This window comes from Coniophora puteana (genome assembly GCF_000271625.1).
Source record: "Coniophora puteana RWD-64-598 SS2 unplaced genomic scaffold CONPUscaffold_10, whole genome shotgun sequence".
NCBI lineage: Eukaryota > Fungi > Basidiomycota > Agaricomycetes > Boletales > Coniophoraceae > Coniophora > Coniophora puteana.
In genome coordinates, this window is record NW_006913062.1 from 1900139 (window position 1) to 1924454 (window position 24316).

The window sequence follows — 24316 nt, forward strand, 5'->3', positions numbered from 1 at the left end:
GATGCATCTAGCAGGCAGCATGCTAGCAGCAGATGAATTCAGCATGCACCATGCTATCCGCAGATGAATCTAGCATGCACAATCTGCAGCTAACATGCTGCAGCTTTATTTAGCATGCACCAGGTTATCTGCAGATGAATCCAGCATGCACCATGCTAGCCACAGATGAATATAGCATGCACCATGTTAGCTGCAGTTCCATTTAGCATGTACCATGCTAGCCCCAGATGAATCTAGCATGCACCATGCTAGCCGCAGTTGAGTTCAGCTTGCACCATGTTAGCTGCGCAAGAATTCAGCACGCACCATGTTAGCTGCAGCTCTGTTTAGCATGCACCACATTAGGAGCAGATGAATCTAGCATGCACCACGCTAGCTGCAGATGAATCTAGCATGCACCATGTTAGCTGCAAATGAATGTAGCATGCACCACACTAGCTGCAGATGAATTCAGCATACACCATGTTAGTTGCAGTTCTATTTAGCATGCAACATGTTAGCTGCAGATGAATCTAGCATTCACCATACTAGCCGCAGAAGAATTTAGCATGGGCCACACTAGCCGCACATGAATTTTGCACCACATTAGCCGCGGATAAATTCAGCACGCACGACGTTAGCCGCAGATGAATCTAGCACACACCATGTTAGCTGCAGCTCTATTGAACATGCACCACAATAGCCGCAGTTCCATTTAGCATGCATCACATTAGCTGCAGATGAATCTAGCATGCACCACACTAGCCGCAGACTAATTTAGCACACACCACATTAACTGCATCCCAATCTATCATGCACCATGTCAGCCACACTTGCACACCACAATAGCTGCAGTTCAATCAACCATGTACTGTGTTAGCCACACTCATGCACCATGTTGGCCGCAGCTCAATTGAGCATCCACCATATAAGCCACAGTTAAAATAATCAAATCTCGGTTTCTGATTTATTTGTTTGATTTTTTAGGTGAGAAAACTGGTGAAGTGTTCTTGTATTTTCTCCCTTATTTTCTTTCGATTTTTTCTCCTCAATAATTGGATAGCTTTGATGTATTCATATTTAGTTATCTCTCAAATAGTGTACCAAGAAAACTAAACAAAAATTAGTTTGTACCTCTCTGTTTTTGTTATCATTAATATTTGCTTTTTATTGTGAAAACTTCAAGCATTTACTATATAAAAACCAGAATAAAAGCACGCACATTTTAGCTAGATGCTATCCAGTTATTTCAAAGTTTTCAACCGATTTTTATCCACCACATATGGTGAGAAAATCACAGATTTTTATCCAGTATTACATCCTGAAAAACTGTGAAAACAATTTGGGTTTTTTTCCTGTTTTCCCACAGTTTTCTGCCCTAAAAAACTTTACTGTGCATCCAGTGTTCGTCGCGCTGATCAGCAGAGTTGACGCAATGGATGGCAAGAGTAACGCACTTGAGATAGTCGAAGCCCCAGCTTTGGAACGTAGCCGCATCCTGGTCCTCGTGGTCAAACGAGCCCATATATCCCGCACAGGTTTGCCAGCCGGAGTCGGAGTACTGTGTCCCGTAGTCTGATTAGCCTTCCTGTGCCTCGTGTGAGAGCGCACAATGAACACTCACAATACCGGCTTTGCTGTAGAATTGATGGTGAAGCAATCAGAATGTGACGACGAAGAGAGGCGGGGTGTACACACAATCCGATCGAGTTGAGCGTAGCCGTGTAGTTGTTCATGTCTGGGAAGAGCGTCGTGTCTGTTCATTCTCTATTAATAACTGTCTCATCACAAACACAAGAAAGACTCACTGTACTGGATCTCGCCCGACGACGAGCGACTCGTGACGCCCCAACAGTCATCGAGGTTGAACTGAGTGTACCCCGCATCGAGAAGGCCGAGAGTTTTCATGTACTGGGCTTGTTGAAGCACGAGCTCTTGGGAAATGTCGCACTGTTTCATAGACGTTTTATGCTCAGCAAAGACCTGTGAATGAGTTGATCTATGCGCGACTTACGTGGTATGCATTCCAAGCTATACAACCAACCAGGTTCAGACCTTCATTGCTTGCCGTTCAAAATGAATAACGACTCACTGTTATAGCCAAGAACTATAGGGCGCAGTGAGAATCGATGTCGACAATACTATTTAATATACTCACCTGGCAGCTTTGCAACGTCATTGTTGAGCGCAAGCGCGGCAGACGCATACACGAGCAGAGCAGCAGCACCAATCATCCTAGGTTTCAAGTCTACAAACAGGGCGGGAAGCGAAAGACAGGAGGGAGGGTTACACCGCTGTGAAACTGTGAGCGAGATTCCCTACGTTGGGCTACTTGTACCCTTACACAGGCGATCATTGATCCATTCATTGAATGTTCACCTGCTACCGGTGTCGGGGAAATGCACACCCATGACCGTGGTTCACGCGTACTCGCTGCGTATGACCATTCAGTCCGTCGATCCCTGCTACAGTAGTTCTCCACGACCATATTCAATGTTCAACGGCGCGAAGAACTCGTGATATCCCGAGTCGTTCTTGATCGTGCACCGCATGTATGCGCCTCTGATTTGGATCCAAGAGTTCTGGGAGGCGCACGATGCCAGTCATTGTCGATGCATTATAGGTAACTGGACGTCAAGAGGATCACATGAAGCGTCACGAAATCCGCGTCCGATCAAGAGGTCGCCTTCAGTTGAGGCATCGTCTCCCCTTCAAGCTTCAAAACTTCGAGGACATGCTGGTGCGACTCATGTGGGCTGCAAAGGAAACGTCATCAGCGTGGAAACAACACGGTTGAGACAGCGAGGTGCTGAGATACTACCGGGTGTGAGCACTCAGAGTCAGGCCAGGTGGTGGCTGGGTCATGATTTACATAGTATGGCGTCTACCACACGATAGAATCGGCGCACACTGGTCAAATGCACTTACGAGTCCTCAAGGTTTAGGAGGGTTTCAGTGGTCATGCATAAGTGCCAAGACGCGTCAAGCCCAGTGAAAACTTGCTGCGAGCAGTTCGGGGCCACTCAGAGCAGTTCGGAGAAGTGGAGCAAAGCGGAGTCAGTCGTTAGTCTTGCATCAGTAAACTCGGAGCGGTTCAGAGAATTTCAGAGCACGATCTCCCAACGTGAGAAGCATTGAGATGACATTCCGTCGAGAAAATCTAAGCGCATTAGAGAAGTCAATTCACGTGAGCAAGGCGCGATGAGAATAGTAAGGAACTCAACTTTTTTGGGTACTATTGAAAACACTGACGCAAGTCTGTCTCACATTTCGAGCTACCACATGTCCCCAATTCGACGAATTTGTGGCCTGGTATTGTTCGGTTCTGTCTACGGCAAGAATTTGGGCCCTTCTGGTGCCATTGTTGTTTTGATCTCCGATTTCTTCCGGTACCGTACCTGCAGTTGCGTCCAGGTGCGCGCGCGTCCTTTCTTCCTTTCTTCCTTCCACTACCACCTACCTCCCAACCACGGCGAGCTACCCTTGGGCACCCACTCAGCCCAACATCTGTTCAACGTCTGGTATCCCGCCGGATGGTCAACATCTCCAGCTGTACACCTCAATGCGGTCGAGCTCACGGGCAGCTGGTTAGATCCTCAGGTGAAGTCATACTCACGGTTGACTTTACTTTGCGTGCGAACTAACTATATCTGCAAGAATCTACTCTACCTCAAATATCTGTGAGTACTGTAGTTTTTCGACCACTCGCTCGTGGGATAGTGACTTCCTAATCCGGTCTGTCCCACTTTTTGGCTCGCGGGTCGGAATCGACGTGGGACACACGGCTCGTCAGGGGCTAATTGTCCCGAAGTCGCGGGACGCGTCAGGACGCGTCGCGTCAGCGCACTGGCAGGACATCTGCATCAACATCCCTCCATTCCCTCAGGTGTCAGCGACATTTCCAACCATGTGCGTTGCTCTCATTGCCATGTCGCCAACTGGTTCAACTTATCCTATGGCTTGCTAACATGCCTGGAGGCTCTTGAAACCTTAAAATTGTGAACTTTCTTGTGGTGACCCGGACATCCTCACTCGCCTGTCAGTCTCACATGTTGACGACGAAACTGCTTAAGACTTCTTTTCATTTCGGGGGGAATTTCTCCAACCATGTAGCCCCATCACCCGAGAGGATGCGACCAGTTTGGCTCAGCCTGGCCCGGGTTTGGTAAATAACCCCAAACTCAATGCAGATTTGATAAAATTACCCAGGGAACGAAAACCGCAACCCGGGAAGCAACATAAAGTTTCTAACAAGAAGTATAACATGTACATAGGCCATTAGATACCCCTTGCGCATTATATAATCTGTTTTACAATTTTATTCGATTTTTTGGACTATTTTTACCATATGTCCTGCTTTTTGGCTCATAGGGCCTTGCAAGGGTGGGACAGTCCCACCCTTTTTGGCTCGCTCGCCCGGTCCGTGGGACATGGGACGAGCGAGTGGTCGAAAAACTACAGTACTCGAAATTTTCATGATATATACTCCAGAGTCTGGCCACAGATTCAGACAGAATTGTGCATATCTCATTCGTATTTACCGGTTCTTCTTACTCCTGCTGTAGATATACACCTAGCATGTACTGTTGTTTAGCGAAATTCCAAATATAAAACGAGCTTGGCATGCTTTATGGGACTGCAGGGATTAAATCTTGTCAGGTTTGGATTTGGGAATTGATTTAGTAAACGGAGCTTGCTTACTCAGATACGCGCGCTCCGAATCACTCTGAACTGCTCCGAATCGCTCCCAAAATTGACACTCAGGGTTCGGAGAATTTTCCAGAGGTCGGAGCAGTACAAAACCATTCGGAGGATCAAAGAAGCATCCAGAGAGCGGCCCCAGTTATCCGAATGGCTCTGAATGGCCCCGAACTGCTCGCAGCAGGTTTTCACTGGGCTTGAGGCCTGAGGGTGCGTGAGACTTTTATGTAACTCCGCTAGTGTGGGGCTACGGTCTCAAGATCTCAACAAACTCAGCTGTTAAATTGCAACCACCATTCCGCCGCTTCACTTCACCAAACTGGAGGACTATCAATGAAAATTTTTCAGAAGTGCCTCTATCGTATACACCAGTCCCATCGAAACATATTAAGATCTTTATCCGTGTTCCTGTCGGATCCAAAAGTGTGCGTAAATGTTCCAAAGATTAACACGATGGCACCCGCCACTAACACATATGTGCGTTGATCCAACTTGAAACAAGCCGTTAGTATCTTACGCATTGATCATTTAACTGCATCTACCAATGCTGCGCTCACCAGCTTGCTTAACTATTCATCTTGCGAGGGGGCGTGCCTCTCACCAGTAACATATACATGCCGCGAGCGCTGAGAAGCTTCGTTGCATATGTTGGTAAGTACCTTCTCTGTTTGTCTCCGCCTCCAGAGCACCACCTCTTCTACGTAAATGACAATACTCAAACAGGCTATCTTCAGGTCGGCCAACCTGATGGATCCCCGATCAACCGGGCGTGTCACCTCTTCCCAGTGTGTGTTTTGCTCCGACGAGATTTAAGATGCATTGCTACGTCGTCCAAAACTCTGCTGAGCAGGTAATATCAGCATCAAAACGTCCATTATGTTGCTTACAGGATGACGGTTTCCATGTTTGTACGCATGTGCCTCAGCGCTGTGTCAAAGGATAAGTACTCGTGCATATGCTGTAAGTAGGGGTTGAACCAAAGCCAACGTTTTGTCATTAATATTCCCTTGTACCCCGTTCCCTCAGGATACTCTACAACTTCTCCATAGGAAAGCTTTTGTTATGAGCGATCCGGTCAGCGACGCTTACGGCAAGCAGTATGACGCAGTAAGTCCCTGGTGTTAGCATGAGTATATTCTCCCTTGTGTATCTGGTCGCATGTCCTTTACTAACTTTGCTTCCACCCTTGTCAGAACCTCCACTGCATATCAGCCAATGATAATGAAAGAACTTCGACCGGGTTCCTGACAGTACTATGAGAGTGCGCAACCTGATAAAGATAGACAAAGTTCCATCTACTAACCCATGGACACACCATCCTACTTAAGCCGCATATGCGACTCTTATCCCATGCACGCACGCAAGCTACCGAACTACGCCCAGCCGTGAGACTCTGTGAGAGATGACCTACTGTTCATCAAGCGGGAAGGCCTGATTTTCTGTCAGAAACCCAACGATGAGCATAGCATAGTTGACAGAAATCATATGGTATCGTAACGTACAAAACTCGGTGCTCTCTTTTGGACGGATATCAGCATCAAGGTGCATAATGAGGTGATTGTAGGATGTCCGTTGCCACGCTTGTCAATCAATACTAGACGCCTAGTCGAAGGATAAGTAGCTGTGCTACATACAGCGGTCAGCAGCCCAGACCCGGTTCCCTCGTACGTCTTGTTGTGCTGGGTATTTTCGACTGGTTCGAATACGCTGTTATCATGGGCACTTTAGTCAGTGATGCTTCTGGAAAGCAGTATGACGCAGTGAGTCTGTCTGCCTTTCTGTCCGTGGCGTTCGTCGTGCTAACGCGACAATGCCTACAGTATGCAAACAGTATGTTGTTCTTATTCGCAGGCCCTTCTGAGCTTGACCAGAATCTCCATTCATATTATTTTTTTCGCGCGCATAAAGTAGCGGGCATTGCAGTGCTTGTGGGTCTTTCGTTTACATTCAAAAAAGGGCTGCCATTACTTACTTCAGTTTGAACAGGCCTTTGATTATTGCATCACACTAGACAAAGAGGTACGACGTTCATGATGAGATTTAGCTGCTATTGCTCATGTTGCAAGATATATAATTACCGCTAGGTCAAGCTAGTCTGGGGCCGCAAGTGGGACTTCGGTCGTACCATTTTTACGCTGGCGCGCTACCTCCCGTTTCCTGGAATAGCCATGACCGTGTACGGTAAGCAATTGATCGGTATTCCTCCAGGTGGCAGCGTGAAACTGACGGCGAGAAAATATTTATGATGACTTGATGTATAGCGGCGTTGCAGTCGGTTGCGCTGAATCCTGTGGGTAGCTTGATCGTTTGCCCCACTCGGGATACGCCATTGCTCATTTCGTTTAGTGCGGCCATTTGGACAATGGCAAGTTCGTGTCTAACACAGGGCTAGTTTCAAACCGTGAGTGAGCCAGCCCAGAAATTACGTCTGCCTGTATATCTTACATGTATATGGGCAGTATTGCATATTGCTGCTATTGTTGCTGCCGAAGGTGCGTTTTGTCGAAATGCAAACTCGGGTTATGATGAAGCGCATCGCGAGATTATACTCATGACACGGGCCAGCTCTTCTGTTGATCAGAACGTGGGTTTTTTGGGACAAAAATAAACGGCTTATGGTCATTCTCTGTGTGCTTGCTGTGGTAAGTCCCGGATGGGGACTGTCCCGCTTGTTTTGAAGCACTGACTCCTACATTCAGGTATTCATTGTAGCAGCCGTGTTGATTACGTCGCACGTCAATGACATTCTGTCTCTGAGAGGCACCCCGAACCCTTGTAAGCACCGGATAGTCTTTTTGTGTCCCTTTTAGATTCTAACCACATCCTTTCAGGGCCGGAAGCATGCGATTTCCGTGCAGGAAAAGGCAGTGCCATCCAGTACGCCTTTTTAGTCGTTTATGAACTCAGTAAGCTGCATCTCTTTCTGCGTTAGACGCGCATTAACATTAATATGTGTCGATCATTGTAAGTCCTGCTGTTTCTTGTGACCCATCGATGGATCCATCGCTACCGTGCCACACTATGTAGCTCACGCGTTGTTAATACCCTGTATCGGGACACCGTACTTTACGTTTCCATTATGATTGGTATGGGTTTCGACCTTTTGATCGCAAGGCGAGTTCACTCATGACGTTCTTTTGCTGGATCCGCAGCGGTATCTCTGGGGAATATCGTTGTCACAGTAGCTGCTGCGGTAAGCTTTCTCCTGTTCACGTTATTCTTGGTTCGTTGTGTCTCAGCTAAGTTGACTGGCAGAACTACCACAACGAGTACTTGGACAGTCTCCAAGTCACGATGCACAGCGTCGTTGCGGCGCGTCTCTTCTTCCATCTGAAAGAAAGTAGCAGTTTGGAGCAGTCCTTGTCTCTGCCACAGTCGCTGGAACACTTGCACGATGCGAGTGCTGGCGGGGCATGTGGTATGGTTCCGGAGGACATGGTTGAAGGATGAGTGTGAAGGTATTGGATTAGTCTAATGCATAAGTACAAGTACAGCACTGTCCAAAGAAAGCACGGGAATCAAGGTCGGAGGCGCTCAAGGCGGAGTCCAGAGGAGTGTGAACCATTATCACCACCGACTCGCGGCCCACGCGATGAGCGCACCCAAACTCGCAACCGAGGCCCACTTGCGCGCCTCTTTCCATTTGCCTGGCGACAGATCCAGTTTTTCACCTATCTTCCTTATCGAGCTCTGCGCGACCCTTTCGCTCGAGTTCTCAGCATCTCCGCCATCCGAAGACGTCTCGGCGTTGCATGCGTCATCGTACACTGCTTGCCATTTGCTTGCGAACTCTTCGTCGAGCTCGAAGTCTATGTTGGAGGAGGAAGAGTCGAATATCTCGGCATGCGCGACACCACCGAAGAAGTCAGTCAGGAGGGTATCGCTTAGAGGACGCTGGAAGAGGTCGGATCGGACGCCGGGGTGCGAGCGGATTGTATGTGGGTTGTACGCGTTGAACTGTGCACAGTGTCAGTATGAGTGATAGACAGTATACGTAGGTGAGAGAGACGCACGAAGTCCTGGAGAGAAGTCTGTGAGGTCTTGTTGATGCGTTCCATGTACTCGAGCACGAAGTGGGTGTACGAGTCGATGACGGAAACGCCAATGTCCGCGTCGTTCTCATACTAAACTACTGGTTAGCCTCCGTCGGTGAGCAGAAGGACATGCTCACGCACCGAATACGAATTCTCCTCAATCTGGGATGACCCGGTCGCCAGGATGTTGGGGGAATAGAACTTGGTATACATCGTATTCGCCTGGCACGTGTCGATCATGAAGAACAACTCATTGTACCTCCGCTTCTGCCACATCTGCTCGAACGCGTCTGCGATGTCGAAAGCCGAAATCTCCTCGCTGTCCTGGAACTTGAGGAACTCGTTCCCGCCGTGTCCCGTCATGTACACGAACACGTTGCTCTTGTCGTCCGAGAGCAATCGCTTGGAGCGCGGCATGTCAGGCGAGACGCGGCCCGTGAGGAGGCGCAGGAAGTTCTCGACGGTCACGTCCGTGCCGCGGTAATCGACTTCGACGTGCGAGCCGTAGAGGTCGAGCGAGCGCGAGGAAGAGGCGAAGACTGAGCCCGGGAACGGGTTGCGCGGGTTGCAGGCGGCGTCGTCGGCGAGCATGAGGATGATGTGAGAGTCGGGTACGCCGAGGCGCTTTACGGTGCGATACCTGTATTGCGTGTGCTTTGGCTTAGCAAGACGCACTTCATGGGTATAGGCGGAGGGAGATGGGCTTACATGCCGAGGGCGTTTGCCATGTGCTGGATGGTTTCTTGTCAGATATGTCATGCCAATGAAGTTTCATGATGAATGCTTTAGAGGACATACGCGATAGTTGAACCAGTATCGAGATGCGCAAACAAGGACGGCCCAGTTGTTGGTGTGGCCCGACGTGCTTTCATGCCTCCCGAAGAAGTCAGCAGCCTGCTTTTCCGGCGTCTCGCCTTCGGCTGTGGTGCTGGTTGTCCATAATGCTAGTGAAAGGAGAAGTAGAGCCCAACAGCGAGAGAAGAGGGAAGATAACATGGATATTCAAGTAGGCATGGGCCGTCGACCAGGAGGGGCAAGTGGGTCAGCGGGAAAGACGAGCCATCCGAGCTCATCGGAGTTCCAATCCACTCTTGCTTTCTCGCCGCCATGAACAGTGAGCTCCCACTCTGAACACAGCTCCTTCCTTTTGTTCTTACTGTCATGCTCAACAACACAGGTCTCGTATCATACACGGGCGACTCAGACACGGAGGAGCCCGTCGCCTCGTCCTCCAAAGCCTCAACAGCGACGGCACAGATCCATGTAAGCGCGCAATTCTCCCCCATCGCCAGGCCGTTTCCCTTTTTGCTGGCTGCTCTTCCTCGGCATAGGATCCTTTGCTAAAGGATGATGCAGATGCTGCTGAATCTTGTAAGCACATCTTCCCTTTCCACAATTCCGTTTCACCGCTCACGTCTGCCGTGGACACCAATTAGCCCGCACTCCCGCCTCCACGTCTGCTTCTGGAAAGAGCACAGGCAAGTCGCTAGGGATCATCAAACGCTCGGTTCCTCAGAGGGGTATCACACGCGCTCACATCTCGGAGGAGATTGAGGTGGCCTCCCACTCAACGGTCGCGGAGGATGCGCAGGACCTGGAGCCGACGTCGGAAGAGCTGGAGATACAGAGGCTAAGGGAATTCCTGAAGCCACCACCAATACCGGATGTTGAAGACTGGGGAATACCACCGCCGTCAACTGAGTCTTGTGATCCTGCTATACTGGTACGCCCCTCGATCCTTTGCAGTCTCGCTCCAGCTGTAGCTGATGTACTCGTACATATTTCCTGGAACGACCCGTGATAGGCCAAGCTTGCGCAGTTTGCCGCGATCAAGCGCGACACGGACAATCCGCGCCACTTCAACGACTCGCTCATGGCTAACCGCTCCTTCCGGAATCCACATTTGTATGCGCAGCTCGTCGCGTTTGTGGACGTGGACGAGCGCACAACCAACTTCCCAAAAGATGTTTGGGACCCTATGGATGTTCCGAACGAGTGGTTTGCAGACAGTATAGGTGCGCGGCAGTGGTCCCTTCGCCTATCAACCCCTGCTCACGACCGTATAGCGGAGTTACAGAAGAAGCGCTCGGAACAGCAGGGCGCAGCGCAGGCTAAGCGCTCGCATATCGATTTCACAGGCGGCAAGAAAGACGCGGCGCTGGCAGGGCATCCAAATGCAGGTGGGGCAGGGCAAGCACGGGCAAGTCAGTCACGCAGTGTCGGGTTACCCCCACGCGGCATGTCGAGACCTGGCATAGGTGGGGGAGGCGGGTTTGGCAGGTATAACCCGTACTCGCGGTCACGAGTTGGCTGAGTCATGCGGTAAAGAGTCGTGCCCTGGGCTCCTAATGTTATTTATGCCAAAAAAATGATCTCTAAATCACCTTGCCTATTCTTTCTGGCGAAAAGTTGGAGGTTTGGGTTGTTGATTTGGGTGCTACAAGGGTGCAGTGGTATGCTGGGACCGACATGGGATTTATAACGCGCAGGTGTAAATACGGGCTACCAAACAAACAAATGCCCATCGCGTCTGAGCACCGTTCCCTCGCACGACCACGATCGTCAACACAGGTACTTATACTTGCGTCCCATCTCAAAGCAAGCCCAGAAGTTGTTCGACCAGTCAGCCTCTTGGGCTAAACTGATACATGTTAGCCTCCAGACTGCTAGGACTGCATAAAACTCATCCAGTGCGCTCCTTAATCTTCATTCCTCTTCCTTACGGGCCACCTTCCTCTCAGCCACTCTCTTCAGTCCTGTCTTTAAATTTGCATCACCCGCCCCTATATTTTTCTCTCTTCTTCACACCACATTTGCATAATTCATGGCCGACGAACATCCCTATTCAGGTCCCGCGATCAAGGCAATGCCCTTGTACAATCCGGAACATTCATCGTTATCCAGAGAGGTATCCCGTCTTGCTCAATCAAAGACCACAGCCAATCCTCGGCTTCTACTCTCGGATACCACTACCCCTCCAGATTCTCCGCTGCTTTCTCGAGCTCCTGTTTCTCCAGAGCCGCGGCGTGTAGGCCGCGACGATCCTCTCAAAGGTTCCTTCACGCGTGAGGACATCGTCAACTCTCCATACCGAAGACTTCGCACGAGGGTCAGACTCCAGTCTCAGTCTTCCGTCTCATCCAGCTCTGATATCAGCACACCTACGAGCTCTCCGTGTTGTTCTGCTAGTCCTTCTTCCCCTGCTGTCTGGCCTGTAGGCTATGATGAGCCACCCGAAGGGGCTTTCACGATTGAAGATATTATAAACGCTCCTTATCGGAGGCACCGTCGATCGAGAGATGACGTGTGGGTTAAGGGGGCTACAACTCCGAGTCGTCTGGGCTCGCCATTCTCGAGATTATCCCCGCTATCCAGCTTAGGCGGCTCGAGCCCGGTCGGCCCCTCCGACAACGACGCGGATACCTCCGCAAACTTTCGCACTTTATTGTCTGGCACGAAGTCTTCGTTCTAGGCGGGACAGTCTCCTCTCTCGCCTCCACTTCGCCTTCTCCCTTGATACTTTCCCTTGGGCACTCTTGTCTTAGGCTACATTTCTCTCTGTTTCGCGTTCCGGTTTGGGTTATACGCCGAACATCGTGATTGACGATTGCTAGCCAATTCCATTGGTGTGTCTATAGGAGATAGAACGTTTACTTCAGTCTGTCTTGCGTAAACTGCTTTTTCTATCCCAAACCACCAAGTACGACTGTTCTCGATCATGTCTTTTCGCCATGTATCGGAAATGTCTTCCTTCGTCCACACTAGGAGAGTTTCTTGCATTCCCACTTTTCATGGCGCGAGGAAGTTCATGGATATCGGGACAATGGTAGTAGTCGGGGGACGCCTATGGTACACACGGTGGGTACTACTACTGTATGAAGGCGATCATGCTGCTCTTGACATCTGCCATATGGCGTTTCATCGCTGACTCGTCCCAGACATCCGTGAACTGGGCGTATCAGGGATGATCAGCCTTGTGGTTAGGGAAATGTTCTATGCTGCTTACCTGAACTTGCAGATGCATAACAGAGTCGATGTTCCAGATGTGATAGCTTCTGTTGCTCGATGTCAAACCCCTCGTCAAGTACTGAAATGTCTTACGCTGCACTTACGGTTGCTTCCATGTTATCCTATGGCCGATGGCGAGGGACAACGGCTTCACTAGCTTTGGATCCGCCTTGATGACGTCCTCGACCCTGCCGATGTTTGTGCTTGTTGGTTTCTTGTTCTCCCCTACTACACGCAAAAGGGCTTCTGGGTTCATCCCTCCCGTTTCGGCTGCATTCAGGTGCGGCAGGTTTGGGTTTGAGACGAAGTGTGAGTACTGTTCCTGGATTGCCGTCAGCATGTGAATGAGCTGGTCGCGCTCGGCGTTCTTTTCCTCCCCGACTTTGATAGGTATCTTGATGGGCACCCAGCAAACTCCGGTGGCGAGTTGCCCGACGTTGTTGTACTGGGGTGTGCGGAACCTATCTTGCCCTATGCTAATAACAAAGGTAGAAATAGCGGTTTAGTAGGTGAGTAAAAGCCGAGACAAATATGGATAGAAACACTCACAGGGCAGGGTCAATAGTGACATAAGTGTCTTCCGGAATGGAGGTGCTAGAACTTTGCACGGCTTTGGAAATCGACAAGGCGATGGCTGCGTCGAAGAGGTAAGTGACCGAGAAGCCTGCCTCCCTCAGTCGTGTCATGAATTTGTGCGACGTTGCCTCGTCGATCATCTCATGCACTCGGTATACTTTGCCCATGACCGTGATCGTCGAGCGACTCGGCTCCGTTGTCAGAGAGGACTGCATGAAGAAACAAGGTGTAAAGAAGCATAGAATGGAGACTTATTGCATCGTCACTTGCCACAGTGCTTGCCCGTATGTCCGCGATCTCTTTCTGCAATGCCATGCCCCGTGTATCCCAGTCGTCCCGCGTTCCACCAGTGACAGTCATCGTACCTACAGGCAAGTTCCGCCACTCGTCTCCCCAGACGCCTATTGCCGGGCCCGCAGAGGGAACTGCGACGTGAAGAAGAATGAAATTTAGAAGACGCATGGTGGGCTTCGCATCCATGATCAAGTGTGGGCCGTGCATAGCTATTCCATGGCCGCTATCCTCATTGTCTCTTCCAAGCAGCAGATAGAAGCGAACGAACGACTCGAGCGTGGTGCCGCCAGCTTGATGGAGCTTGTACGGGAGCACGATGTGATCCGTCTCCGTGACCAAGTCGTCGAGTGATATCGGGTCGGAGCGTATCTCGAGGACGTGGTCCACCCAGGCGTCGACCTTGGTTGAGGACTCTAGGTCGTTGTCCGGGCCATCAAGGGGATAATACCGCCACTATTTGCTCCAGAAGTCATCTGGATCATTGGCGACTGTAGCTGCAATAACGGGGGCAAAGAATCTTATGGCGCCAGGATCAGTCTGGAACATCTATCAAGCATTTCGCTACTCACCTTGTTTTAGCCACCGCGGACCGCGCTCTCTCTACCAAGACATCTCGCTCTAATGGAGTCCTGAACTTTATCCCGATGCATCCATTTCCGAGCCTACCGGTACGGATATGTCAGACCTCAGGTCAATATAGTACTTTTCATGCGAACCCATCAGCATATGTCCGAAAGACTTCAGCCACTGTTTCGTGTCCCATCGTTGGCCTTTGATGATTCAGTAAGCAATTGTATACCTGCGGATACCTTCATACAGTAACTTACCGGACCCAGCAGGTTGTTCCGTCGTGACTTTCCTTTCCTTCCATTGCGGTTCATTAGCAAGAGGGGTGTGGCATAGTAGATGCAAGCGTGTAGAAATTCGAGGTCGCTTGGGCGAGTTCGAAGGGAAATCATGTAATGATTCAACGTTTCAACTAGCTACGACAGGCTTATATACGTAGTAGAAAACTCGGAATCTATCAAAATAGGGTCGACACGTCATCATGCGAAAGTGTTGGTGTACTTTGCTTCGAGCTGGATACCCAAGCATGATGTATAGTTGTCCAATTTATTTGAGTTTATTTCTGACGCATGTCATCATCTGTCTCGGCAGGCTAACGAGAAATACGAAGCAGCCCTCGCTGTCAAGCCAAGACCCGAGAATTCGAGCACAAAGCAAATGTTACAGGGTGCTTGTAAATCCGACGGTAATCGCTGATTACATCGGCACGTTTAAGGCTTGGGGTGGAGCAAGCAAGCTGTCAAACTGCTTCCAAGACGCCAATAGCTGCTTGTCAGTCCGACTCGATGGCGCGAAGAATCTGCATGGAAGGATTAGTGTAGCAGAGCGCTGTGTCGATAATCCCACCGTGGACATTTTAGTCAACATGTTATAGGGTAGCCTGCTGTTGAGCGGGCAGACTATGCAATACGAGTTCGAAGGGGATCAAAGACAGAGTGCCATGGCTGAACAGGAAGGTGGTCGGGTGCCAATTCGACGACTAACAGCTACGATACACGCAAGGTATTTATGCAATCGGAAAGCATTGTACTCTAAGCGGACAAAAGCGAGACAAAAGCGAGACAATAGATCTTGATCAAAGCAAGTGTCCATGCGTAGGCGCCATGCGCTCCTTACAATGTTTAGATTCATTGAAAGTCGTTCAGCGTCGTCATCCTCACTCTAGCAGCATCAAGCCTGTGATCTACAATGCATACCCAGCATACCTATCCAGAAGAAAAGCTGCGTCTAGATCGAAAGAAACTCTAAATCATCCTCCACATTCAAACCTTTGATGCGTCTATCCGTTTTTGCTCCGCCTCTAGCGTTTGGCGAGAGAACGTACTCCGTCGGCGAATTTCGGAGCCGTAGAAGAAAAGGACCTTAAGTTACATCCGCATTAGCGTCAGTGCCTTCTTCCTTGAGTGAATGAAAGGTAACGTACAAAGGGGATAGGTGCCATGAGGCTAGCAATACAACCGAACATGGTGTTGGCATATTTGTACGTCATTTTATCGAACATCTGGGTCGTAAAGAGGGGAAAGACGGTCGCGAGTATATTGCCTACAACATGTCATTAGTGTAAGCGGGAAGCGTATCAGTGAGCATTCTCGACGTACGGAAAAGGCTCTGGCCCGCGACAGCGGAAGAGGCGTACATCCCATAGCTGAGTAACCCATACTGAATGAGAAACGTCCCGGGACAGGGGATAAGCATCAAAGACGTACCAATCCGCGAGGTACAGAAAGACCACAAAGTATACAATGTATGCACCAGTCATGAAAATCTGCCAGACGCGGTCATTTCATGCAGCTTCACCACCGGGAAGGATTGACGTACCGTAAGAGCAATCAAAGGCACAATCCATGGTACGGAGGCGTTAGCCGTCCAGGCCCACATGAAGACGCCGATAGGAAGCAGAAAAGCGGCCGCCATGGCAAGGTAAAGCCTAGCCTCTTGTCCTTTGATTGCGACATATTTACTACGTGGTGCACGACGAATAAGTTCTCAGAACGATAGACAGACTAACCAGACGTACTGGTATAGGGTTTCCTGATACCTCGTAGCAAAGAAGCCGATGATACTTCCCAATCTGTCAGTAGAAATATGTCCATTGAGTGAGCTGAATAGGCCAGCGACCGATAAATGATGAGCTGCGTACGCCAGAGAGGTAAAAGCGCTTCCAGTCTCTCCCACTCCAAAGTGGTAGAAGCTCTGGAGCTCTGGAGAGATTGACCTGTGAAGACGTCAGCCGAGGGCCGAGAACTGATAGAGACAAGGTTCTCACTCGATTAGACAGAACAGTACGCCCCAAGTGAATCCAACCCAGAGCTGTAGTCGAACTTAATCATAATGATAACAGTGACGCACGTAGCTGGCACTCACAGCGAGGACTTGCACCGTCGGCTCAGTGAGGAGCAAGACTAATAGAACAGCAGTGATCAGCATACATTATATCTCGGCTTTCGATCACGAGCGTCGAAACTCACACAAAGGCCGCGTGGACGACACCCAGATGAGCTGTTTCAAATCCTTGTTTTTGTTGCTGTCTTCTATCCTTGCGCGATAGCGGTCGCTACCCGTCTGCTTACGCATCTTGCGCGCAAGGCTGGCGGTGATAATCGCTACGCGTGTTTCACGCATGTAAATGACGACCAAGATAAAGTATGCACCGCTAAACCTGATACGCCGAGTTAGCGGGCAGAACGGCGCCGGAAAAGAGAGAAGAAAGGTAATGGCTACATACATAGCATGGATCCACTGAATCCATCTCCACTCTAGGTGTGGGTTTGCCTCGATCCAACCAGCTATCAAGGGGCCGAATCCTGTCGCTGCGACTGCGGAGAAGGCGTACAACGACATGGGGAGTCCACGACTGTTTTACCATCATAAGCTGGTTCAGGGCGTTCACACGTTTCACTTACTCCTTGGGTAGCCAGATGTCTGCAATCGTTCCGGTCACAACGGTAGCACCTGTAGACCCGAACGCGCCCGAAAGCAGACGTGAAACGATGACCATCGTGATATTTGTTCCTCTGAAAAGGCGGATCAGAGAATAACGGAGTGCAAACATGATGGAGGGCTTACAAGGCGGCCATCACCTGCGTCAAGGTGTAGAAGAAGGCGCAGACGATATAAAGAGGCAGTCGGCCGAACTCTTCGCTGAACGAGGATGTAAACAGTGGGACTACCGCAAAGCCGATTATATAAAGACTGAGGCCGAGGGTTGCTTCAAACTCCGTGCACTTCAGGTCTCGCATCATGGAATCGTAACCCATAGCAAACGTTGAAGACGAGGTCGCTGTGTAAAAACATTCAGTCGTCCGTAGCAATGAAATAGTCTACGAAGACACTTACAGACCAAGATCGTAAAAATACACGCCGTGAGAGTGATAGTCCACTTCTTCTTGTGCGAGAAGGTCAGTGGGTCTCGCGGGTCGCCCGGCTCAAAGTCTACCTGCAGAAAGCATGAGCTCGTTCATTATCACGGTCTAACAATACCAGCAGTTCAGAGCTAAGCTCACATAGATGACGCCCTCGTCGACCGTGACCGCCGTGGTCGTCGCCGACTCCTTCTCTGGTGTTTGCCCGTCGGTAACAGGGATGAGAGTGGACTGCATGTTGAATGTCGAACGGAAACCGACTTGACTCAAAGAAGACTTTGCAGCCACTGGCCACGAAGACAGCACCCGGAGGAACAGGCAGGTGAGGGAACCTCGAGGTACAAAGGAGAGGAGGATCGTCGGCAAAGCTGATCATTCTTTGCGGTCTACGATCCGCATTTCCGAGGACTGGCCAATGTCGTGCGCCCGCTATCCGCAAGTGTAATTAGGGATGACATGTGTCATGACAAGGTGGGAGACAAGTGGGAGATCTGCTAAACACCGTTCGGCCGACAATTTTGACTTGGGGGGCCAAAGATTACCCGGATGCTCGTACTGACCTAGGCCTGGCTTTGCATCTTGTCTTCGGAAAGGTTTGTGTAGGCATTATCGGATCGTTGAATGAGCACTCAGCTGGCAAGTGTTCTACTCAGCTGACTCAAAGTAGCTGTTGACAATGTTGAAGACTCGCACACGTTCTTGAAGATGTTGATGAGTACTTTGTTGTGCCGGACGCCGCAGATTGGTTCTCCGCCAACGCAAAGTTTGGAAGTGTTTAGCAAGAGCTTTAGAACTCAACATGACCAAACAACCGCTTCTCGCTCGGCGTCAATATCATGCCTTACCATTGCCTGAAATCCCTCATTTACATAAGACGTGGCCATCTATTTCCGTTCTCCCCCATTGTCCTGTCAGCCATATTGGTTGCGTCCGTAGCTTAGGTGCCTATAGACCTAAGTCGCCTTCGACACTGAGCTGAGACATCCTGGGAAGAGGTTCTTTATCCGTAGTACGCTACAGCCAATAAGCTATATCAAGGTTGGACCATCACATCCGCTCAGGAATCAGGCTTTCAAAGATCGAGCAACCAAATGTAAAGTATTAATGCTACAGAGTATTATCACACAACCAGAATCAGTTATATTACATAGCTGATGGATATATTACAAAGTCGTTGGTAAGAAAAGCGTTTATATATTGGGCCTGTCTCGGGCTGTATTTATACACTGCCATGAATCATGACAATCATGGTTCAATGATCTCAACACCCATCAAGCCTGGTGAGTTGTTTAAATACCATCTCCTTTTGCAGGACGTGAAGTCCTCGGAACGAGTCCATCGTTGGCAGGTGCTGACGTTGATGTTAGGGAACCGAGTCCGTATCTGGTCCATGCCGACGACTCGATTGCTATCCCCTTTCACCACAAGCCGCGGCAGTGCACATCTCGAGCTTACGAGGTGATCAGCAATGATCTCCAGCTCTTCAGCTCTCCGCATTGTGATGATTAAGATCGAAAGGTTGGATAGTACCGTGTGCTGGAGAAGCGCCAGGTATTCATTATCACTGACTCCTGCATCGGTTAACAACCCGAAGGTGTGAAGGCTCGGATGTACAACCGAGGATGGAGGATGGTTTACTATGGATAGCCCTTCTGAGCATATATAAAACTCTTCGAGACAGGGGAAGTTTTGTGCAGATAGCACATGATCCATGACCAATCGCTTCCACGACCACGGAATGACCAGCGACTGTAGCCTTTCCCATCGCAAGCTGAAGAACAAGGTGGAGTCCGCAGCGTCATGGAAATAAAGCTGAAGGCGGCTGACGTTACTCAAAGACAGCGGGTTGTTTTCGACTCCGGCGACGCGGATTGCTCCTGGTAGAGTGAGCTGGCCAAGCTGGGGCCAGTCTGAGACCGAGTTCATGAGCCTGCTGACATCCAGGCGCTGATCGAGGTCGCCGGCAACATCCAGGATATGACATCGGTCTTTCAAAGAGTCAAATAGTTCTGGATCGCAGTGTTCCTGAAATGTGCTTGCGTCTCGCGACCTGACGTAAGTGAACACGTACGTCGGCAACGGGTGAGATCGGGCGAGAAGTGTAACAACTCGAGCACGTTCGCTGTCGTCTGGCGGCCAGTATATCTGAACCGGGTTCCAAAGACAGGGAGTAGCGAGCGCTACTTCGCGCCACCGCCCGCACACGTGCGTTAGCTTGATGGCCTCGTTTGTTCTCTTTGATATGTCGCCAACTTCTGGCATATCCGCTTGAGAATCACCGGGGAAAGCGTACATCGGCAGCTTCACAGGAACCAATGGCACAGCGTGGGTGAGTATGCTGCTCAGAGTCTCAGTAGGAAGGCTCCACAGGAGCGAGATGAGCCTCGAATGGTCGCGCTGGGACTCCTCGAGGGTGGATTTGAAGCGGTTCAGGCGTGAGATAGCCTTGTCAACCCGATCAACAATGTTTGCCAGGACCGAGAGAATCTCACGGACTTCTCCATACTGTCCAATTTCTACCGAGTCATTGACAGAGAAGAGGTGTTGAAACTGGCTCTTCACTACTACCTATATCACGAGATCAGCTCGTGAGCGTATGTTTACTAGATCGCAGCATGCCACTGACTTGGATTTCATCTTCGATCGAAGAAAGCTGTTCAAAACGGCCACGCGTCAGTGCGAGTCTTAGCTGTGTGCATAAATTCTCAAATGCTCACAAGATCAGATAGTTTATCCAGGCTCAGGATATCGATCATAACAGGTCGAGTCCTGTTGAAAGCGGTGCGTGCGAAAGTGCTCTTAGCCGGTGTGTAACTTAGGGCCGGCCTTTGTCTTCCAATCGGCCCGGAGTTCGGATCTTGGTAAAGCTTACTCACTGCCATACAAGCGACCAAACGAAAAGAAAACGAGGCCATAACTCATATAGTACCAAACAATTTCCCCCTGTCAGCTGGAGACGCCGAGCCTCTGTGTTAAGTAGTAGTCTCATGCAAATGCCTTGGTAAACTTGCCATACATTATATTTCTTGGTTAAAGACCCTAGTAGTAACTGACCTACCTCTCAAACTACCCTTCCTTCATGCTCTAGGTCATCATGCTCTCATTATAAAATCGCCGTATCCTATAGGCTGGTTGAAGGAAAGGTCAAAACGCCATGATCAAGGGGAAGCTCGCAATGATGCTCTCAGGAAAAATAAGATTGAGCGGAACCTGAAATGTTTGTATTCTCCGCCCGGCTCTCCCTGACTGAGTAGCTGGTGTGTCCTTCGAGTTTCAACGTTCAACACTGCACTGCTCATGTGCATGAACCATCACCAAACATACTGTAGCACAAGCGCTACTTCTTCCGAGTAACGTACATCGAAGATGCTCAGATCCCATCGATTCTATCTGACGTCATTGATATTCACGTTGTTCGGACCCTGATGAAGGTATCATGAAGACGCAGAACGGCTTCGGCTCCCTGATACAGCTTGCGGAAGTGATGGGGACATGAACGCGTGAACCACAGTTTATGCAAGGCATGTTCATTTCCTTCAAGACCGTGCGACGTCACAAGGCCACACGATATCAACACGTGTTAACAGCAAGGAAGCTCGAGCGCTTGACCCTATCTTCTAAGCATACATAAGGAGCCACAGTGCTCAGGTCCCCTTTAAACTGTTCGGTACAGATGTCTGCGAAGGCCCCCGTTCTACCTGCCAAACCTATGCGCGACGATTTATTTTACCTATCGCACATTACCTTCAAGGTAGGTGGCGACTCGGTCCGCGTTGGCTTGATTTTTAGAAGTTGATACTTCCGTCCGAGTTCAGGTGGAGAGCACCCTATTTCGGGTCCCCAGATATGTGTTCGAGGATAGCTCTGATGTTATTCGTGACATGTTTCTCTTTCCTTCCGGCGCTCAGGCTGCCGAAGGCTTGAGCGATGAAAGCCCAATTACACTCCAAGAAACATCGAGCTGGGACTTCAAACAACTCTTACGAGCCATGTTTTGTCGGTATGTTGAATGTTCGGCTCCCTCTTGACTCCGTCACGCACATGTCCAAATCAGTGATGAATACCACGTATTAAGCTAACACGATGCTTCAATCGCCGCTGTTCGCAGGACAGACATTGAAGGGTTTACTTCACGAGGCACACCACCCACGACCTTCGATGAATGGGTGGCTGTTATCAAGCTGACCCACCGATGGGAGATGACTGCCCTTTACCAGTTCGCGGTGAAGCAGGCTCACAGGCTACCCAATGTGGATCCCGTAGAGAGGCTCGTTCTCGCGCGCACTTATGACATCCACGATTGGGTGCGCCCCGCTATCTACGATATCCTACGTAGAGAAGAGCCTTCTCAGCCACTCTCGCAGAAGGATGTGGCCAAGCTTGGGTTAGACGTCGTTCTCGAGCTCGCAAGGACTCGAGAGCGTCTTGCAGGGGTTTGCAAGCGATGTCATGCTGGGATACCCGACCTGGCCGTCGAATTGAGACTCACAGACGGTCTCCGGGCACTCTGTCTGGCAAAAAAGCCTAGGTTACCCATGGAGGAATTTGCATCGAAATCGATAGACTAGCCCATGAATGTTTTAACTTGGCCACTGATGAATCCACAATCCCGTTATGTATGACAACGATAGCGTTCAGTGTTATACAACCCTCCCAAACCATACCTCCGCCGTATTCTGCACCGATCCCTCCTGCCTCCCCATCAACCCCCTCGCAAGGCCCGATACTCCAAAGCCAGAGATCTTCCCATCTTCACCAATAACAAACGTAGCAACGCCCTTCGACATGCCCTCCTCGTTTATCTCGAACGGCGTCTCGTCCTTGCCGTACCCGTGCGGAAACAGCGCCGTGAACTCGATGACGAAATCCACTCCCCCGAGCGGGCTCATCCGGACGTGCGTGCTCCATGTGCGCGGCCATGCGGCTGTGAGACCGCAAGGTGCTTCGTTATGGCTAGAGTCGGAGTTGGTAGGTGAGGCCAGGTCTACGATCTTGAAGGCTTCATGCACGCTGGTACAGTAGGACGAGTCGCTCTCGGGTGCGCAGAGTGTGAATGCGCCGTACCCAGGGTCGCTGTATGTCCCTGCTAGTGCGCTCAAGTCGAGCGTAGGTGCAGCGATCGAAGCATCTTCAGGAATCCCTGATACATCATTCTTCAAGACTGCAGTATCAGCCTCACTGGATGAATGGATGAATTCATTGATGCCTGAGAGTCGTGACTAATAGACGCTCACGGGCTTTGGGAAGGGATTTCCTTTGGGCGGATGCCTAACGTCTCAGCAATCAAGAGGTCCATGATCTTCGGAACCGCCTTCGATTCTGCTGCATTGGCGAACACCAGCACACCAAACCCGTCTGCAGGGAGGAACGAGACGTGAGTCGAGAAGCCAGGAATCTCGCCTCTATGGGAAAGCATCTGAGTCGGACCACATCAGATGAGTCAGGATTCTCAGAGGGTTTACCGAAAGCATGGGGTATTTCCGAACTTACATCGTGCCCCAGGTACGAAAGCCGGTTCCACCCCAGCCCATATCCTATCAGCGAGTGATGTACATCAGCAGGGGCTCCTTTGACGACCGAGTACGCCGTCGTCGCCTTCTCATACGTCGAGAAAGGCAAAATGGTTTCGTTGGCACGTACGCCCTCGTTGAGCCAAAGCTGGATCCACTTCGACTACAAGGTCACATTATGAATAGGTCATAGACGCTGTATAAGCGACAGTCACCATGTCAATAGCATTCGTTATCAGCCCGCCAGGGCCCGCGTTGAGGTCGATGACGCTGTCATCGCCGAACCACTCCGGGATCCTGCGGCCTTCCTTGGTCCATGACTGAGTCAGCAGGCCCGACGCCTGCGCCTTGCTGGGTGCATACATCGACGACGTCATGTTGAGGGGAGCGAAGATGCGCTCTTCGACGAATGTGTTGTAAAGCATGTCGGAGTACTTTGAGACGAGGTACGATGCTAGCATGAACATCTATTGTATAACCAGTAAGCAGAAGAGTTAGCCAGGCTCTAAGAGGATTTACCTGGTTGTTGTACGAGTACTGTTCCCGAGGCTCAAATATGGGTCTGAGAAGCTTCATTCGCCGAGCTACGTCAGCGGCCGTGTCGTCTGGCCCGTATGAAAAGTCGTGTCTGCAGCAAGCATGAATGCTGTCGTTTTCAAGTGGTTAGTAGCCATGCACTCACGAAGGTAGACCAGAAACGTGCGATAGAATGTCAAGTAAATTGACCTTCTCGTATGCCCATTCGTCCATTAAACCCCACTCAGGGAGTAGGTCCTTCACCTTGGTGTGCCAGGTGAATTCGATGACGCCATCCGGAAGCGGAGAGACATTCTTGTTGTGCGCATAATCGTCCATCAAGATACCGACTGCACCGACACAGAACGCCTTCGATACGGAGGCCATGTGGAAGAGTGTCTGCAGCGATATGCGGGACATCAGTGTTCCAACAGTCTGCAACGTGAGAGACGATGCATGAGCGTACGTCAGGTGTCATAGGGTCGTCATCCTCCGACTTTCTTCCCCAAGACTGGTACTCTGCATCTCCGTTTTTGCGGATAATGCCAACCGTAAGGCCGTTGATACCCTCGCCCTTGCGAAGCGCGTCGATCTCAGCATAGAGCTCTGGCGTGATAACACCACCGTCGAACTCTGTATTAGCCCATTCGGAGAGAAAGCTCTGTCCGCGGTAAGGAAGCGAGCTCAAGAAAGAAAAGGGTGTGCCCAGGAGACCAAGCAGGTGCAAGAAGGGTGCCATGGCGTGTACACTGGAGGATAGCAGCGTGTG

The 24316-nt window shown here is 50.3% G+C and overlaps 9 protein-coding genes across 9 annotated transcripts; 3 read left to right on the forward strand and 6 right to left on the reverse strand.

Annotated features, from left to right (window-relative positions):
• Positions 1 to 217: 217 nt before the first annotated feature.
• Positions 218 to 2213, reverse strand: CONPUDRAFT_75314 (glycoside hydrolase family 27 protein; the record flags this gene model as incomplete). The annotated part of the gene is made up of 10 exons (XM_007772996.1): positions 218 to 283; positions 307 to 357; positions 644 to 659; positions 1437 to 1540; positions 1604 to 1616; positions 1678 to 1717; positions 1788 to 1929; positions 1994 to 2010; positions 2072 to 2086; positions 2138 to 2213. The coding sequence occupies 10 exons, from the start codon at positions 2211 to 2213 to the stop codon at positions 218 to 220; spliced, it is 540 nt and encodes a 179-aa protein (XP_007771186.1).
• Positions 2214 to 6395: 4182 nt separating this feature from the next.
• On the forward strand, positions 6396 to 8130 carry CONPUDRAFT_156663 (uncharacterized protein; the record flags this gene model as incomplete). Its single annotated transcript, XM_007773492.1, has 13 exons — positions 6396 to 6440; positions 6501 to 6510; positions 6592 to 6608; positions 6667 to 6699; positions 6765 to 6861; positions 6942 to 6970; positions 7027 to 7081; positions 7140 to 7172; positions 7246 to 7322; positions 7380 to 7455; positions 7512 to 7586; positions 7833 to 7873; positions 7936 to 8130. 13 exons carry the CDS (start codon positions 6396 to 6398, stop codon positions 8128 to 8130), a joined length of 783 nt encoding a protein of 260 aa, XP_007771682.1.
• Positions 8131 to 8133: 3 nt separating this feature from the next.
• Positions 8134 to 9768, reverse strand: CONPUDRAFT_108689 (uncharacterized protein). Its single transcript, XM_007773493.1, has 5 exons — positions 9513 to 9768; positions 9423 to 9445; positions 8856 to 9354; positions 8694 to 8804; positions 8134 to 8637 (listed from the first exon to the last, which is right to left on the reverse strand). Exons 1-5 carry the CDS (start codon positions 9708 to 9710, stop codon positions 8248 to 8250), a joined length of 1221 nt encoding a protein of 406 aa, XP_007771683.1. The 5' UTR covers positions 9711 to 9768; the 3' UTR covers positions 8134 to 8247.
• Positions 9709 to 11113, forward strand: CONPUDRAFT_145826 (HCNGP-domain-containing protein; the record flags this gene model as incomplete). Its single annotated transcript, XM_007773494.1, has 6 exons — positions 9709 to 9751; positions 9892 to 9977; positions 10046 to 10085; positions 10151 to 10437; positions 10519 to 10729; positions 10781 to 11113. 6 exons carry the CDS (start codon positions 9709 to 9711, stop codon positions 11026 to 11028), a joined length of 915 nt encoding a protein of 304 aa, XP_007771684.1. The 3' UTR covers positions 11029 to 11113.
• A 1352-nt stretch (positions 11114 to 12465) lies between these two features.
• CONPUDRAFT_108693 (uncharacterized protein) lies at positions 12466 to 13778 on the reverse strand (the record flags this gene model as incomplete). Its single annotated transcript, XM_007773495.1, has 3 exons — positions 12466 to 13198; positions 13272 to 13386; positions 13550 to 13778. 3 exons carry the CDS (start codon positions 13776 to 13778, stop codon positions 12823 to 12825), a joined length of 720 nt encoding a protein of 239 aa, XP_007771685.1. The 3' UTR covers positions 12466 to 12822.
• A 1545-nt stretch (positions 13779 to 15323) lies between these two features.
• On the reverse strand, positions 15324 to 18001 carry CONPUDRAFT_128412 (MFS general substrate transporter). Its single transcript, XM_007773496.1, has 15 exons — positions 17663 to 18001; positions 17496 to 17595; positions 17226 to 17439; positions 17063 to 17173; positions 16885 to 17013; positions 16628 to 16818; positions 16524 to 16561; positions 16426 to 16469; positions 16300 to 16374; positions 16177 to 16230; positions 15978 to 16119; positions 15866 to 15924; positions 15758 to 15804; positions 15583 to 15701; positions 15324 to 15520 (listed from the first exon to the last, which is right to left on the reverse strand). The coding sequence occupies exons 1-15, from the start codon at positions 17756 to 17758 to the stop codon at positions 15422 to 15424; spliced, it is 1518 nt and encodes a 505-aa protein (XP_007771686.1). The 5' UTR covers positions 17759 to 18001; the 3' UTR covers positions 15324 to 15421.
• A 765-nt stretch (positions 18002 to 18766) lies between these two features.
• On the reverse strand, positions 18767 to 20277 carry CONPUDRAFT_145828 (uncharacterized protein; the record flags this gene model as incomplete). The annotated part of the gene is made up of 3 exons (XM_007773497.1): positions 18767 to 20089; positions 20148 to 20210; positions 20239 to 20277. The coding sequence occupies 3 exons, from the start codon at positions 20275 to 20277 to the stop codon at positions 18767 to 18769; spliced, it is 1425 nt and encodes a 474-aa protein (XP_007771687.1).
• A 1059-nt stretch (positions 20278 to 21336) lies between these two features.
• CONPUDRAFT_16120 (uncharacterized protein) lies at positions 21337 to 21942 on the forward strand (the record flags this gene model as incomplete). The annotated part of the gene is made up of 2 exons (XM_007772879.1): positions 21337 to 21532; positions 21659 to 21942. Coding segments are annotated over 2 exons (480 nt in total), but the record flags the coding sequence as incomplete, so codon positions are not given.
• Positions 21943 to 22088: 146 nt separating this feature from the next.
• On the reverse strand, positions 22089 to 24312 carry CONPUDRAFT_128415 (beta-lactamase transpeptidase-like protein). Its single transcript, XM_007773498.1, has 7 exons — positions 24014 to 24312; positions 23714 to 23946; positions 23551 to 23659; positions 23247 to 23498; positions 23012 to 23194; positions 22756 to 22937; positions 22089 to 22699 (listed from the first exon to the last, which is right to left on the reverse strand). The coding sequence occupies exons 1-7, from the start codon at positions 24284 to 24286 to the stop codon at positions 22162 to 22164; spliced, it is 1770 nt and encodes a 589-aa protein (XP_007771688.1). The 5' UTR covers positions 24287 to 24312; the 3' UTR covers positions 22089 to 22161.
• Positions 24313 to 24316: the final 4 nt, after the last annotated feature.